The sequence below is a fragment of the Saccopteryx leptura genome, chromosome 2, assembly GCF_036850995.1.
Source record: "Saccopteryx leptura isolate mSacLep1 chromosome 2, mSacLep1_pri_phased_curated, whole genome shotgun sequence".
Classification (NCBI taxonomy): Eukaryota; Metazoa; Chordata; class Mammalia; order Chiroptera; family Emballonuridae; genus Saccopteryx; species Saccopteryx leptura.
In genome coordinates this window covers 1,283,461-1,296,491 of record NC_089504.1, presented here as the reverse complement: position 1 = coordinate 1,296,491, position 13,031 = coordinate 1,283,461, and the positions used below count along the sequence as shown (strand labels likewise).

Here is a 13,031-nt window from a genome sequence, read left to right as displayed (position 1 = left end):
AGAAGAAGGGTGATCTGTCCTGAGGGGCAGGGAGTCAGGGCCACCTCCACAGCAAGAACTGTCACCTGGACAGGAAGAGGTCCGGGAACTGGGGACAGGGCCGGGTAAATGAGAATCTCAACCGAGGAACTGAAGATCAAGGAACTCCCCCAGAAAGAGCAAAAGACAGAACCTCGGAGACAGGACAAGAAATGCCAGGGTCCGCCCAGGATCCCATACATGAATTTCAGGGAATCCAAACTGCTTGGGGCTGGGGAGGTGACCTTCAAAGACTTCATCCAGGACAGCCTGGCCCTGCGTGGACCCCGCTCAGTGTTCCCCGAGGCCACGTAGGCGATGAGAAGGGGCCACAGCGGACCCACCGGCATCCCGGGAAGAAACGGGGTTCACACTGGGACCGAGTGTCAGTGGCACCTGATCCTGGCCTTGGCCACCACCGCCCGCCTGGGGACGACGCAGCCAGAGGGGGAAGGGGGCCCCAGGCCCTGCAGCCCCGGCTCCCGGGCACGCACCATCCGATCCCCTGGGCTGGGTCATCGAGCAGGACACGGACAATGTAGAGCAGGCAGGTGAGCAGCTTCAGGGAGAAGTTGAACAACCGGATCCTCAGGCCTGCAAGGGGGGGCGGGGGCGGGGTGGGGGGGGCGTCAGGGCTCCTCCCCCTGCACCCTGGACTCCCTGACCACCCCCAGAGGAGCAGAGGGTTCCCATGCTGCTCCCTCCTCGGGCAGGACGGGTAGGGGTCTGGAGAGCCCACCCCTGCAGGGACTGGCACATGACCTCTGTGCCCCATATGGCACCCCAGGAGGGCTCCAATGGGACAAGCTCCTGCTGGGAAGGCAGTGGACAGAGGCTGCCAGGAGGGGCCAGAGACACACTGAGGAGCCAGAAAGCCCCCCAGGGGGAGGAAGGGAGGGAGGGAGGGGCCACAGGGGAGGAGGCTGAGCCGGTAGTGCCCACAATGGCCATGGCCCAACCCGGTGTCCAGCAGGGTCCCCGTGGGTCCCAGTCCCATCTCCTGCTGCTGGGTGGAAGGTGGCGTGAAGCTGCAGGGAGGGGGCACTGCCCACGGCCCCTGCGCCCACCACCCACCTGCAGCCCTGTGCATAGCTGGGCCCCACTGCCCACGGCCCCTGCACCCACCACCCACCTGCAGCCCTGTGCATAGCTGGGCCCCACTGCCCACGGCCCCTGCGCCCACCACCCACCTGCAGCCCTGTGCATAGCTGGGCCCGTCCCAGGGAAGCCCCCTCCCCCAGCCCTCACTCACTGGATCTTTGGTTCTTTATGAAGAACAGCTTGAGCCGCTCCTTGAAGGTGTTCTCGTTGACGTAGAACTCCACCTGGACCCTGGGGAGCAGGAGAGGGGCGTGGGCGCTCTGGGCCAGCAGGCTCGGCCAGCTGGAGGCCAGCAGGCTTGGCTGGGGGCCAGCCCACAGCCCCAGGTGGGACTGGCTTCTCCCACACCGTTGGAGCCCAGAAGACAGACAGATGGACAGCAGCCATGTCAACACTTCCCCCTTGGATGGGGGACCCCCAGTGCCCAGCACAGCCATGAGCCTCCAGCAGACCTGACTGCTGGACCTTCCAAAGCCACTGGGCACACCTGGGGGTCCTCCAGGCTCCCCAAAGGCCAATGTTGCTGGGCCCCCAGCCTCGACTGTCACAGACAACCACTAGGATTAAACACGCCCTGTGTGGCCCTTGGCATGGGGCTCAAAAAACACATTTTATCACCTATACAGAACGTTCTAGATGCTGATGGTCACTGCTTTATCTGGTGGCCCCTGCTGGCTATGCTTGGAGGCTCGCGGCATCTGCAGGAATGTTGGGGAGATGGGTCCCCCTCCCTCAGACTCACCTGCACTCCCGGCCAATCCCCAGACACCATGAGCCCCTCCTAGGCTCCCAGCGACCTGGGAGCAGACCCTGCACCCCCCCCACAGGAGTGTGTCAAATGTGTGGGGGCAGTGCTCGGTGTGGAGGTGCCCCCTCCACAGGAGGGACAGCTCGGTGTCGACAGAAGGCAGGACAGACAGAGCAGGTGCCGTGAGCCAGAGCCCCGAGTAGGCACGGTGGCCTCACACTGTTTCCCTCCGAGATGGGGAGCACACGCCCTCCAGGAGGCCCATGACTTGGGGTGCTGGGTGGGCAACTGCTTTGGATTGGCATCAGCTACTCCTCCCAACAAACACACACATATACACACACACACACATATACACACACATACATACACATATACATCTATATACACATACATATACACACACACACATCCACACATACATATACACACATACACATACACATATATACACACACATACACACATATACACATACACAATACACATACACATGCACACGCACATACATATACACACATGCACACATACATACACATGCACACATGCACACACACATACATATACACACACATGCACACATACATACACCACACACACATACACATACGCACATACACATACATACACACATATACACATACATACGCATACACATATACATGCACACACACACACACGACCTCCGCACCCTCTGTCACGGTCTGCGTCCGCCCCCGTCCCGCAAGGCCAGCCCATGGGCACCTCCGGGAGCCAGACTCACCTCATGACAAGACAGAGGCACCGGCAACCTGGCAGCCGCGGTCTGAAAGGCCATGCGCCTGCCTCTCCTCACACAGGTGCCGGGTGGAGGTGGCCCAGCGCCCCTGGGGGTGGGACCAGCCCGTCCAGGGGCCGCAGCTCAGCTCTACGCCATGGTCATGACCCCGGAGCAGAGGCACTGAGCACCGTGAAGGCACAGCCGTGCCACCCGGAGGGTCCCTGGAGGCTGAGCCTGGGCCACAGTAGCCTCTGCCGGTCCCAGGGCTCAAGAAGGGTCTGGGAGGACGTACGGGTGGCATGGGGCCCTTCCCCACAGAGACTGTCAGGTCCTGGTACAACGTGGTCACCTGACCACACTCTGGACTCCTGGGGCCGGACAGTAGAGCAGGTCCTCAACAGACCAGCAAGAGTCTAAACTCAGAGCCAATGGTCACTGTACCCTTCCCTCCTGCCTCTCAGCTCACCACTGAACCCCTGAACCCAACCCTCCTTGAGGTGCTGCGCAGAGCCGGCTCAGAAGAGGCCCCCAGGCTCTCTCTGGGGAGTTGGTCATATGCCCTTCTCTCCGAATGAGGTCAGGACTCAGTGCCCCACGGCCAAACCCCAGGTGGCCCCAAGGCACCCAGCTCAACACATTGTCCCCCACACGCCCCTGCCCCCTCACAGCCAAGCCTCGGAGGAGGGGTCCTCCACTCCTCCTGCCCCCCACAGGGCCTGTTGTGGCCCCTCTGGGCCCCCCATGCCACCCCCCCATCTCTACCCTCCATACTGTTACCCTGCACTCCCGACTGGGCCCAGAACTGGGAAACTGAGGCAAAGGCCAGGAAGCTGCTCCGGTCAGCAACTCCTGCCTTCTGCCAGGCCCTCCCCAGGGACCCCAACCCCCACTCCTCCAAACAACCTCACACCCCACTGTGTGTGCCTCACGGTAGCACCCCCACGGCCCACTGGAGTCCCCGCCAGGCTGTGCGGGCTCAGGACAGCGGACCCGGGACTCGCCATGCCCGGACGTGCTCACTCCCAGACCCCCTAACCCCTCCCCACGCCCACAGAGCTGGAACCCCAAGTCCCCCTCTGTGGGGCCGGTGCTGGCCGGCCCTTGACCCCTTGCCAGGGGCGGCAGACCCCCAGGCCTGAGCGACAGTATCCACCTACAAACAAACGCACAGAGGCCTCTCCACGCAGCGGGGGAGGGGGCAGAAGCCTGGGGCACAGACGGGGCCAGTGAGGTTCACCAACCCTCTTCCTTCACTTTCAATGTTTCATGAGCGGCTGTTTCCTCCAGCACCACTGCAAAAACTAAATTACAAAGTATCCACTTACCCTGAAGCATGCTTCAGGCTGCGGTACAATATTTCTCGCAGTTCTGACTGGGGTGCCGAGCTGGCTCCCACAGGAACCCTGTCGGGAGTGTCCAGACCCCACGTCCCAGGGTTTTACTGCACAGACACGGGCCTGCCCCTTACCTGCCCAGCTGCTCGACGGCCCTGCCCGTCCGGCCTGCTCAGCACCGTCCCGGTGTGGTGGGGGTTGCCTGGCAGGGGGGCTCAACTAACTACAGAGAATGCAAGGCTCCCTGTGTCTCAGGCTCCTCCCCCGTGAGGTCTGAAGCAACGCTTGTTTCTGGGCGCAGGATTCAAGGAGAGAACTCTCGAGCAGCCTGGCTGGGGGCCTGCACCCATCAGACCCGAGGGACGGTGCCAGCCCTGGGGCCCATCTGGTCCTGGGTCCTGACGCATGCTGGCCAGCACCTCCTGTTCCCATCGCCCAGCGGAGACGGTCCCTGAGTCATAAACCCAGGCGTGTGGCTGAAAGGCGCACACCGCTGACGCCCACCACGGGCTGTGGGCAGAGCTGTGACCCGGGGCCCTGTGGTGCAGCCAGTGACCAAGCTCACGGGAAGCTGCTCTCTGGAGCTGGACAAGAGCTGGCCAGGGAGCCAGGGTTCAGAGATACCACACGCCCAGTGGCCCTGGCGCTGGACTTGGAGCCACCCGCACACAGGCTGGGGCCTCGGGCAAGGGCAGGGGGCTCCTTCCTGTGAGCCTGTTCTCTCTTACTCATTCATTCATTCGGAGGCCCGGGGGGAGGGGGCTGGGCACATAGGAGGGGCCCCCGCTGCCCGCTGCCAGGGGCCCAGGGAGGTCTACAGCAGATGTGCCATGGGCAGACCTGGTCATGGGGCCAGAGGCTATGGGGAGCCTGACCTAAGGTGGCCCCTAAGCACTGGACAGGCCAAACCCATACCCCTAACCCCGAGACAGCCCTCAGCCCTGCTGGCCCCTCTGTCCTCTGAGGTGAACAGCTCTCAGGCTGGTGAGGACAGGGTAGGGGCTGGGCAGACCTAAGAGCCATGGCCCTGAGCCCTGCCATGAGCAGGACCCCTCAGAGGACGCTGGGCAGCCCATCCCTACAAGCAGGGAGTAGGCCCACCGAGGCCTGAGCCTGGCCCCGTCACCCGTGGGGCGTGGGCCTCCCGATGTCCAGGGGCCGAGGGGTCAGCTCTGCCCCATGCTCACGCAGCTCACACTCAAGTGGGCCCTGCCTGTGCCCAGGGTCTCACCCACACCCTGTAGATCTGAGGCGGTCCCCATGCGCCCACCCCACAGCAGGACGGAACCTGGGACTCAGCTCTCCGGCTGGCAGGCTGAGCGGCAGGCTGTCCAGGGACTCCTGGCAGGTGGCTGTGGCACAGAAGGCCCATGCCAGGAAGTTCCAAACACAGGGCCAGGCAGCGGGCACAGGGCGTGGGCAAGCCCACCCTCCAGACCACGGCAGTGTGCACTCACATGGGGCTGGGGTCAGACTGCCTCCCTCCCTGGGTCTGTCGCTGCAGCTGGGGGCTCTCCGGCAGGTGCCCGGGGGCCCTGCTGACCAGCAGGTAAGGGGAAGCAGGGCCCAGTTCCAGCCACCCACCCGAGGCTGGCTATTCTGAGAACGGGCAGAACTTGTGACCAGCCCAGCTGGACAAGGACAGACACATGGCCTGATCCCCCCTCCCCCCACATAGCCCTAAGTCCCACAGGTGGGTCAGCAGGCCTGGGGCCAGGAACACAGAGGGGAGAGGCTGCCTGCGGGAGCGGGCACGGGGCCAGCGGCCAAGCGTGAAGGCGGCTCTGCCCACCACAGTCGGCCCACTCACCACAGTCGGCCCACTCACCACAGTCGGCCCACCCACCACAGTCGGCCCACCCACCACAGTCGGCCCACCCACCACAGTCGGCCCACCCACCACAGTCGGCCCACTCACCACAGTCAGCCCACCCACCACAGTCAGCCCACCCACCACAGTCGGCCCCAGCCTGGGGCCTCGCCTTGGGGGCTGGTGCAGATGTCAGCTGGGGACGTCTCCCCTCCCCCCATCTCCCACCCAGGACCCTGGCCCACGGCTGCAGGCTGGCTCCCGTGGTCCCCTCAGTTCCAGCTTAGCCCATCCCCCGTGGGGAGCCACCCTCCTCAGCACCTGGGAAATAGGGATGGGGGGGCTCAAGGGGGCCAGCGGCTTCTCAAGATGAAAAATGACCTGGCCGGTGCCTCCCCCAGGAGGCCGCCCCACCGGGGACCCACCACACCAAGTCCCCGCAGGTCCTCGTCCTCGCACCCCCGGCAGAGGAGCGGCCCAGGGTTTCCGGGGGCCCGAAACCCTCGGCTCTCCCAGCAGGAACCCTGAGCCGGCAGAGCCCGGAGCCTGCCCCCCCCCCCCCCGTGGCTGCAGACCGTCCGCTCCTCCCGGGGAGGCACCTTCGTCTCCGCTGCCACGCAGGGCACAGTGGACCAGGCCGGGGATACCGAGGCCCAGGATGTATCCCGGCCTCCGAGTCCGGGTGGGCTGCAGGGAGGCAATGGCCAGTGGAGTCGGGCCGGAAGCACGTGGCCACGGACAACGCTAACTGATGACCCTCATACCTGGTCCCCACTCGGGGGCCACAGTGAACACCACGGGTCTGAGCAGGTCGGGCTCTGGCCCAGGACGGCGGCGGGACCTGCCTGTTCTTCTGAGGGGCTCTGGTCCCCCAGCCTTAACGCTATCCTCTGCTTGACTGAATTGCCCCTGAATCAGGAACGATGCCCCCATGGGGAAGCCCGGCCCACCCCCGAGGGCCTGGACAGGCAGAGGCACGTCCAGGTGGGCGGAGGCCGGGGGTCCCAGCAGTCATTGGCCTGCCTGCCCCCATAGAAGCACCGTGGGGGTCCTGGGGGGTCTGCCTCTGGAAAGCTCCATGTCCCACTCCTGAGCTCCTCCCCAGGGGACCACAAACCGTCCAGCCCTCGGCCTCAGAGCCAGCAACACACGCCGGGAGGTGCTCACCACCACACCCTGCCCCCTGCAGGCCCACCGGGGCCAGCGCCGGCCGGAGCAGCCTCCTCCCAGCTCTGCCAGGGTGGGGGGACACGTGTCTGTCCCCGCTGAAGCCCCCCCCCCCGCCCCTGCAGGCCCACCGGGCTGGTGCCGGCCGGAGCCACCCTCCTCCCAGGCTCTGCCGGGGCAGGGGGACACGTGTCTGTCCCCACTGAGGCCTCCCCCCCACCGCAGAACACTTACTGAGCCAGGGAAGAGTCCAGGCTGAAATCTTCCACATGAAGCCTGGGGACAGACACGGAGCGGACGACACGTCAACACGGGAAGACAGACGGGTGGACGGAGGGCCTGGGCTCCTGGACCAGCCAGGGGTACGGACAGGCAGGGAGGGTGCAGGCAGGGCCCCGGGGGCAGGGGCGCCATGCCCACGCACACACACACACACACACACCCTGTGGCGGGGGCTCCGGCCCAGCCAGGCCCCGCGGTGCAGGAGAAAGGCAGCTCCATGCACGTGGGCCCAGCACATGCACCGGCTCCCGGCCGACGGGCTGCCGACCACCCCTGAGAGGACCCCACACTGGACCACCCGTCTCTAGCCAAGCGGGCGGGGACCCACCCCTCTCCTGCTCCTCCCCAAGCCTGCCAGCACCAAGCGACCCCTGCGTCCGTCCGTCCGGGAAAGAGCACCAGCAACCCCTCCTCACACCCGGGAAGCTGGCGGCAGCCAGGGGCAGTCCCAGCAAGGGCCACCCGGCTGGACGAGACAGCGAGGGCGCAGGGACGCTGACGCAGCCAGGGCTCCGTCTTCAAGCCTACCGACTTTCCCTCCAGCCCCTGTCTGATTGGATGTGGCCTGTGCTGGGAGGGGGAGGCTGGGGGTGGCCTGGGGCTCAGCTGGCTGCCCTGGGTTGGCGCTGGGCAGGGGGCAGGGGGCAGGGGGCAGGGGGCAGGGCCCGCTCTTTGAAGAAGATGCACCCATGGCATCAGCTCCTGCAGAGAACTCCAGGGCCCCCTCAGTCCTCAAAGCAACCATGTTGCAGAAAAAGAAACCAAGGTTCACAGAGGACCACCACCCTCCTGAAAAGGCCACAGCACTGAAAAAGGGGCCGGCCTACAGGGGCAGGGGTCACAGGCGCACACCCACCCGCCTCCGCAGGGCCCCCCAGGTGGGCAGGCTCCCCTGCGGTGCCCGCCCTGGTATCTGGGTGGGTGGGTCTTGGCAGGGTGAGGCGCAGCGCTGGACACAGGGCAGGGAACCAGGGCTGGACGAGGCCAGAGCCCAGGGTCACTGGGAGTTCCTGGCAGATTCTGTGCGTCTGTCTGGGCTCAGGTTCCCCATCGCTGGCCCTGCTGGTGCCACAGCTCTGAGCTCGGGCAACAGCTGCACCAGGGGGGGTGGCAGGTGGCTGGCAGCAGGACCAGGAACTCACCAGGAGCAGGCGAGGGGCGGAGGGGGTGGGCGGGTGAGAAGACTTGGGGAGCGGAGGGTCCGGCTCCCTGGAGGGGACTGGCCGTGTGCAGGTGTGGCTCTGCAGGGAAGGCCAGGTTCCTGGAGGGACAGGCGGCCCCGGTGGCCACTCTGCAGCCTGGCCGCCCCTCCCCCTCGGGGCTCCTGCTCCTTCCAGCCTTGCCCCACCTCCACCAGGCCCCCTCCCCAGGCTGCACGCTGGAGAGACCTCTGGGCCTGGATTCCTCCCTTCCCCCTGCAGCCCCCGGAAAGCCCCCTCCGGGTGAGGGTCCTAGCTCAGCGCGCCCCACCTCTGGAAGAGGGGAGGGCGGCCCCGCTCAGACCTCCTGACGGAGGAGCCCACAGGCCTCACCTTCCGCAGCACCCACCCACCCACCTTCCTCCTCCTCCCCCTCCTCAGGGACCCCTTTCTCTCTTCCTGCCTGTAGAGCCCCCTCCCCTGAACTCGGCCCTCAGCCTCAAGTGGGAGCTCAGAGCTCCGACCTGGCCTTCGGGGCCCTGCACACCCACACAAGGGTCCCCACCACCCGGCCTGGGCCCTCCCTGTCTCTGCAGCTCGTCCTGTGGTGCCTGCCTGGTACCCCAAACTCCGCTGGTACCCCAGAACGCTCCCGTACCGGCCGCGACTCCCGATGCTCAGACCCTGCCGAGGCCACCGCCATGCCTCCCAGCCCCCCCTCCAAGGTGTCCTCCCAACAATACATCAGGGAGCCCCTCTCTTGGGGCCGAACCGCAGCCGGAGGGGGTGACAGGGGAGCCAGGCCTTTCTCTCCAGCATCCCCTCCCCTCCCCTCCCCCTAGTCCTCCCTTCCAGGTCAGGGCACTTGGCACTGAGGCCCAGCAGGTGCGAGGCTGTGCTGCAGCCCCCTCCAGGGCCGAGGCCACCAGCTCGAGAGTTGTGGGGGGCATGAAGGGGCCCAGCCCAGCCCTGACCCACTCCGGGTGTTCGCTACCCAGCCAGCCTCTCCCTCGCTAGGCGCTTTTGCTCAAAAAGCTCTCGAATAATGGTCCTTCGCTCCCGTCACCTCAGGTGACACTTTGCAACCAGCCTCCTCTCTCTTTCTCTCTCTCTTTCTCCCTCTCTCCTCACGCTGGGGGGACGGGCAGCAGAGAAGGAAGGAGAGGCCCATGGGAGCCCAGGCTGGAGGGGCCGAGAAGGGACTCGCTGGCCCACACATCCAAAAGACAGGATGAGCTGGGGGCTTGGGCACCGTGACCGCAGCAGGCATCTATCTCCCTGTGGCTCAGTCCCTCTGCTTTCCCACCAGCGACGAGGCCTCCTGGAGGCTTGGGGCTGCCCTGGGGACCTTGAGGCCCAGCGAACTGTGTCCCTGGCTGGCTGCAGAAGGCCCCAAGAGCGGAGGCAGCTGCAGGAGCTACGGCCACCAACTCCCTGTGACACAGCACCCGACGGCCTACTCAGGTCACAGTGGAAGCTCCGTCAGACCCATGTCCCTAAGGCACACACCCTGCAACCCCTCCTGTCCTCAGGAACCGGCTGTGGCTCCCTGCTGCTCCTGTCTGCAGCAGGCACCCAACACCTGGGGAGAGGGAGCTGCAGGTCACCAGGCACCGGAGGCTGTGGACAGCTTCCACCTCTCTGCTCTGCAGAAGCGGGCAGATAAGGACCCTGCTGGGGAACTGGGCCGGTGAGGCTGCCCATGCGAAGGGTCAGCAGAGGATGGGGAATGGCAGGGGTGGGCATATGTGTGTGTATGGGGGGGGGGGGCTTCCTGGAGGAGGTGGCCCACAGCTGCAGTTCCCATGCTGCCCTGTGGGCTAAGACGCAGCCTGGGCACTGGCTGTCCCTGCAGCCATGGGACTGTGCAAGGAGCCAAACCCTTAAGGGGCCACGCTGGCTGTCACCGGAGCCTCTGGAATCACTGTCCCCATGGCATCCAGGAAGATGGAGAAGACAGGAGCCTGGTCCCCAGGGCCTCGGTCAGCACTCGCCTCCCTCCTGCCCAGGGGCCGCCCGCCGGCCGCTCCGAAACTTGCTAGAATCACTCCCTCCCCAGCCTCAGCTGTCTCCTCGGCCAGTGGGCACACACTGGGTGGCAGCCTTCCCCCCCGGGGCTTTGAGGGGCAGGGACTGGTATGAGGACAGGGAGGCCCGGACAGCGTGTGGTCAGGCAGGAGGGGGAGGGGAGAGGCTCCCAGGCACCCTTGGTTCTGCCATCTGCCAGGCCGAGTCTCTGCCAACGCCCCCTCACCATCCCAGCCCTGACACAGCCTGGCATCCCTCCCCAGGCCTTGGTCGCACCTGCCCCCTCTGCCCAGAAGGGCCCTGCCTTGCTCCCTGTGCTCCTCCTGAAGTGCCAGTGCCCAGGAAGCCACGCTCCCCTTGCCCCGGCCCAGCCTGCACCTCCCTGCCAGGCACAGGCTTCCGTGCCCACGATACGTGCCCACACCGGGCACTCTGATTCATCTCCATCCCCCCCACAGGATCCGGAAGGGCTCTGGGCACAAGGGAGGTGCTGGCTGGAGTGAGTGCCGCAGGCCGAGCCTCGGTGTCCTCATCTGTGAAATGGGGGTGCTGTGCTCCGCCGGCGGGCAGTCACAGAGGGACCTAGGAGAGGTCAGCAGTCCCCCTTGCTCGGCCATGTTCCCTCCCCAGAGAACTGGCTTCCTGCACCCTGGCTGCCAGAGCCCCTGGTTCAACTCCAATCCACTGTGCAGCCTTCCACCAGCCTCCTGGTCTCCCTCGGCCTCGCGCTGCTCAGCGCTGAAGTCGGGACACAGATGCCGGCCCTGCCTCCCCCAAGTGGCCACTGGAATGAACGCGAGTGTGGTCTCCCGTGGAGGAAGTTCCATCCAGCTGGGGTTGCTGAGCTACCTGGCACAAGGCCTAGGTCCCCACAGTGCCTCTCCCCTCAGCCTTAAGGGCAGGTCCAGAGAGCTAGCCTCTAAGAGCAGGAGAGGGCGCGTCCCACAGGGACCCCCAAGGCGGGCTGGAGACACACTGAGTGGTCGCAGCGCTTGAGTGGGGATATCAGGGGAGACCCAGGCAGTCTGTCCCCCCTTCCCACGGCTTCAGGCAACGTGCAACCCAGCGGAGCTCATGCAGGATGCAAGCGGCCAAGATGCAAAGCCCCTCCCAGTGGCGGCGGCGGCGCGGGGGTCCTGGGCCCACGCCCCTACCTCTGACCCACGTCGCTGCCCACGGAGCCCCCGCCACGGGCCGGCAACAGCGGACTGAGCCCTTGAGGTTCCTCGGGGGCCGAGGAGCTGGCCGGGGCGCCCCCGGGACCCGCCTTGCCCTCAGACGGCGAGCGCGGCAGCTTGGCCCGCGCCATCCTGCGGGAGCGCACGGGCAGCGGCAGCGGCGGCGGCGGCGGCGGGCGGCGGGGGCGGCGCTGGGAGCTACCATCTCGGCACCGCCCCGCGTCCTCCCTGCGCCTTGCCGCAGTGGAACGGCCCGGGGGAGGGGGGGTGGGAAGCTGAGGGGACGCGCCCCCCACTACCCGGGGTGGAGGGTGGAAAGCCTAGGCTCCTTGCTCTCTCCCACCCCAGGAGGCCCCCCGTGCGCAAAGGACGCTCTTGTGGGAGGGACTCAGAACCCTGCGGCGGCTGGGGGCTGCCTTATAACGGGAATAGTAGCAGTAATCAGGATGACAGTCACAGCGCTGGGGGAAGGGAAGTGGCGCGGTGACAGCTGGTGGCTCTTGGCCACTCACCTCCACAGGCAGGACTGCTGGAGAGGGGAGGGAGCCACGGGTGCTGAGACAGGTGCCCGACACACAGCCTCCTGAGTCCTGGAGACCCCGTGGTTCTGAGGCTTGCCTGCCCAGAGCCCTGCTCACCTTCCAGGTGGGTCCATCCCTCCAGCCTCGTGGGAAATTGCTGTCTGTCTGTCCTCCCTGCCACAATTAGGCAGGGTCCCAACCTCCCACAGTTCTTTTAGCAAGAGAGACAGAGAGAGACAGAGACAGGAAGGAAGAGGGATGAGAAGCATCAACTCCTAGTTGTGACACTTTAGCTGTTCATTAATTGCTTCTCATTTGTGCCTTGACTGGGGGGCTCCAACCAAGCCAGTGACCCCTTGCTCGAGCCAGTGACCTTGCATCCCAGGTCCATGCTCTGTCCACTGCGCCACCACCTGGTCAGGTCCGCCTTTGCCCATTTCCTACCCCCAAAGCTACCAGGGCTTCCATGGGGGGCACTCACTTACTGGTGCCCAAACCCCAGGCTCTGCTCGGTGTTGGCATGAGGCCCCAGCAGTGGACACAGCAGCTGCTTTCTGGATGCCCAGCGCCCTGCGGGGACCAGCCCTGACCGGCTCACTGAACACAAACGCCCACACGCAGTGCGGATTTCTGTCCGTTTTGCCAAGCGGGGAAGCTGGGGCCCTGAGGGAGGAAGCCGCTTCTCCAGGGGACGGAGACAAGAAGGAAGGCAGGACTTCTGGCTGACGGAGCCTCCGCTCTCTGCCGCCCCATTATCCAGCCTTTCTGCCCAGTTCCTTCCATTTGACAGAGGCCGGCAGGTGAGAGGACTGGCCCAGGTAACAGCCGTCAGGTGTTGGTGCTGGGAGGACCCTGCCCTCCTGACTCACCAGCCCAGAGGCTCCAGCTTGCCCGGCCTGCCTGTTTCTTTTCCCCACTCATCACCCGGACACCCACCAGGGCCTG

At 65.7% G+C, this 13,031-nt stretch overlaps 1 protein-coding gene across 6 annotated transcripts in view; it reads right to left on the bottom strand.

Annotated features, from left to right (window-relative positions):
• The window catches only part of KCNT1 (potassium sodium-activated channel subfamily T member 1), a 60,116-nt gene that overhangs the window by 25,395 nt on the left and 21,690 nt on the right, over positions 1 to 13,031 (bottom strand). For 4 of the 6 annotated variants that reach the window (XM_066366670.1, XM_066366671.1, XM_066366676.1 and 1 more), the window contains exons 3-4: positions 1,271 to 1,350; positions 513 to 612 (exon numbers count right to left, since the gene is read on the bottom strand). In XM_066366670.1, coding sequence (XP_066222767.1) covers positions 513 to 612; positions 1,271 to 1,350 — 180 coding nt within the window. Of the gene's footprint in view, positions 1 to 512; positions 613 to 1,270; positions 1,351 to 2,630; positions 2,857 to 11,541; positions 11,697 to 13,031 lie in introns of those variants that run through there. The other 2 variants (XM_066366672.1, XM_066366674.1) reach the window with 2 other exon arrangements.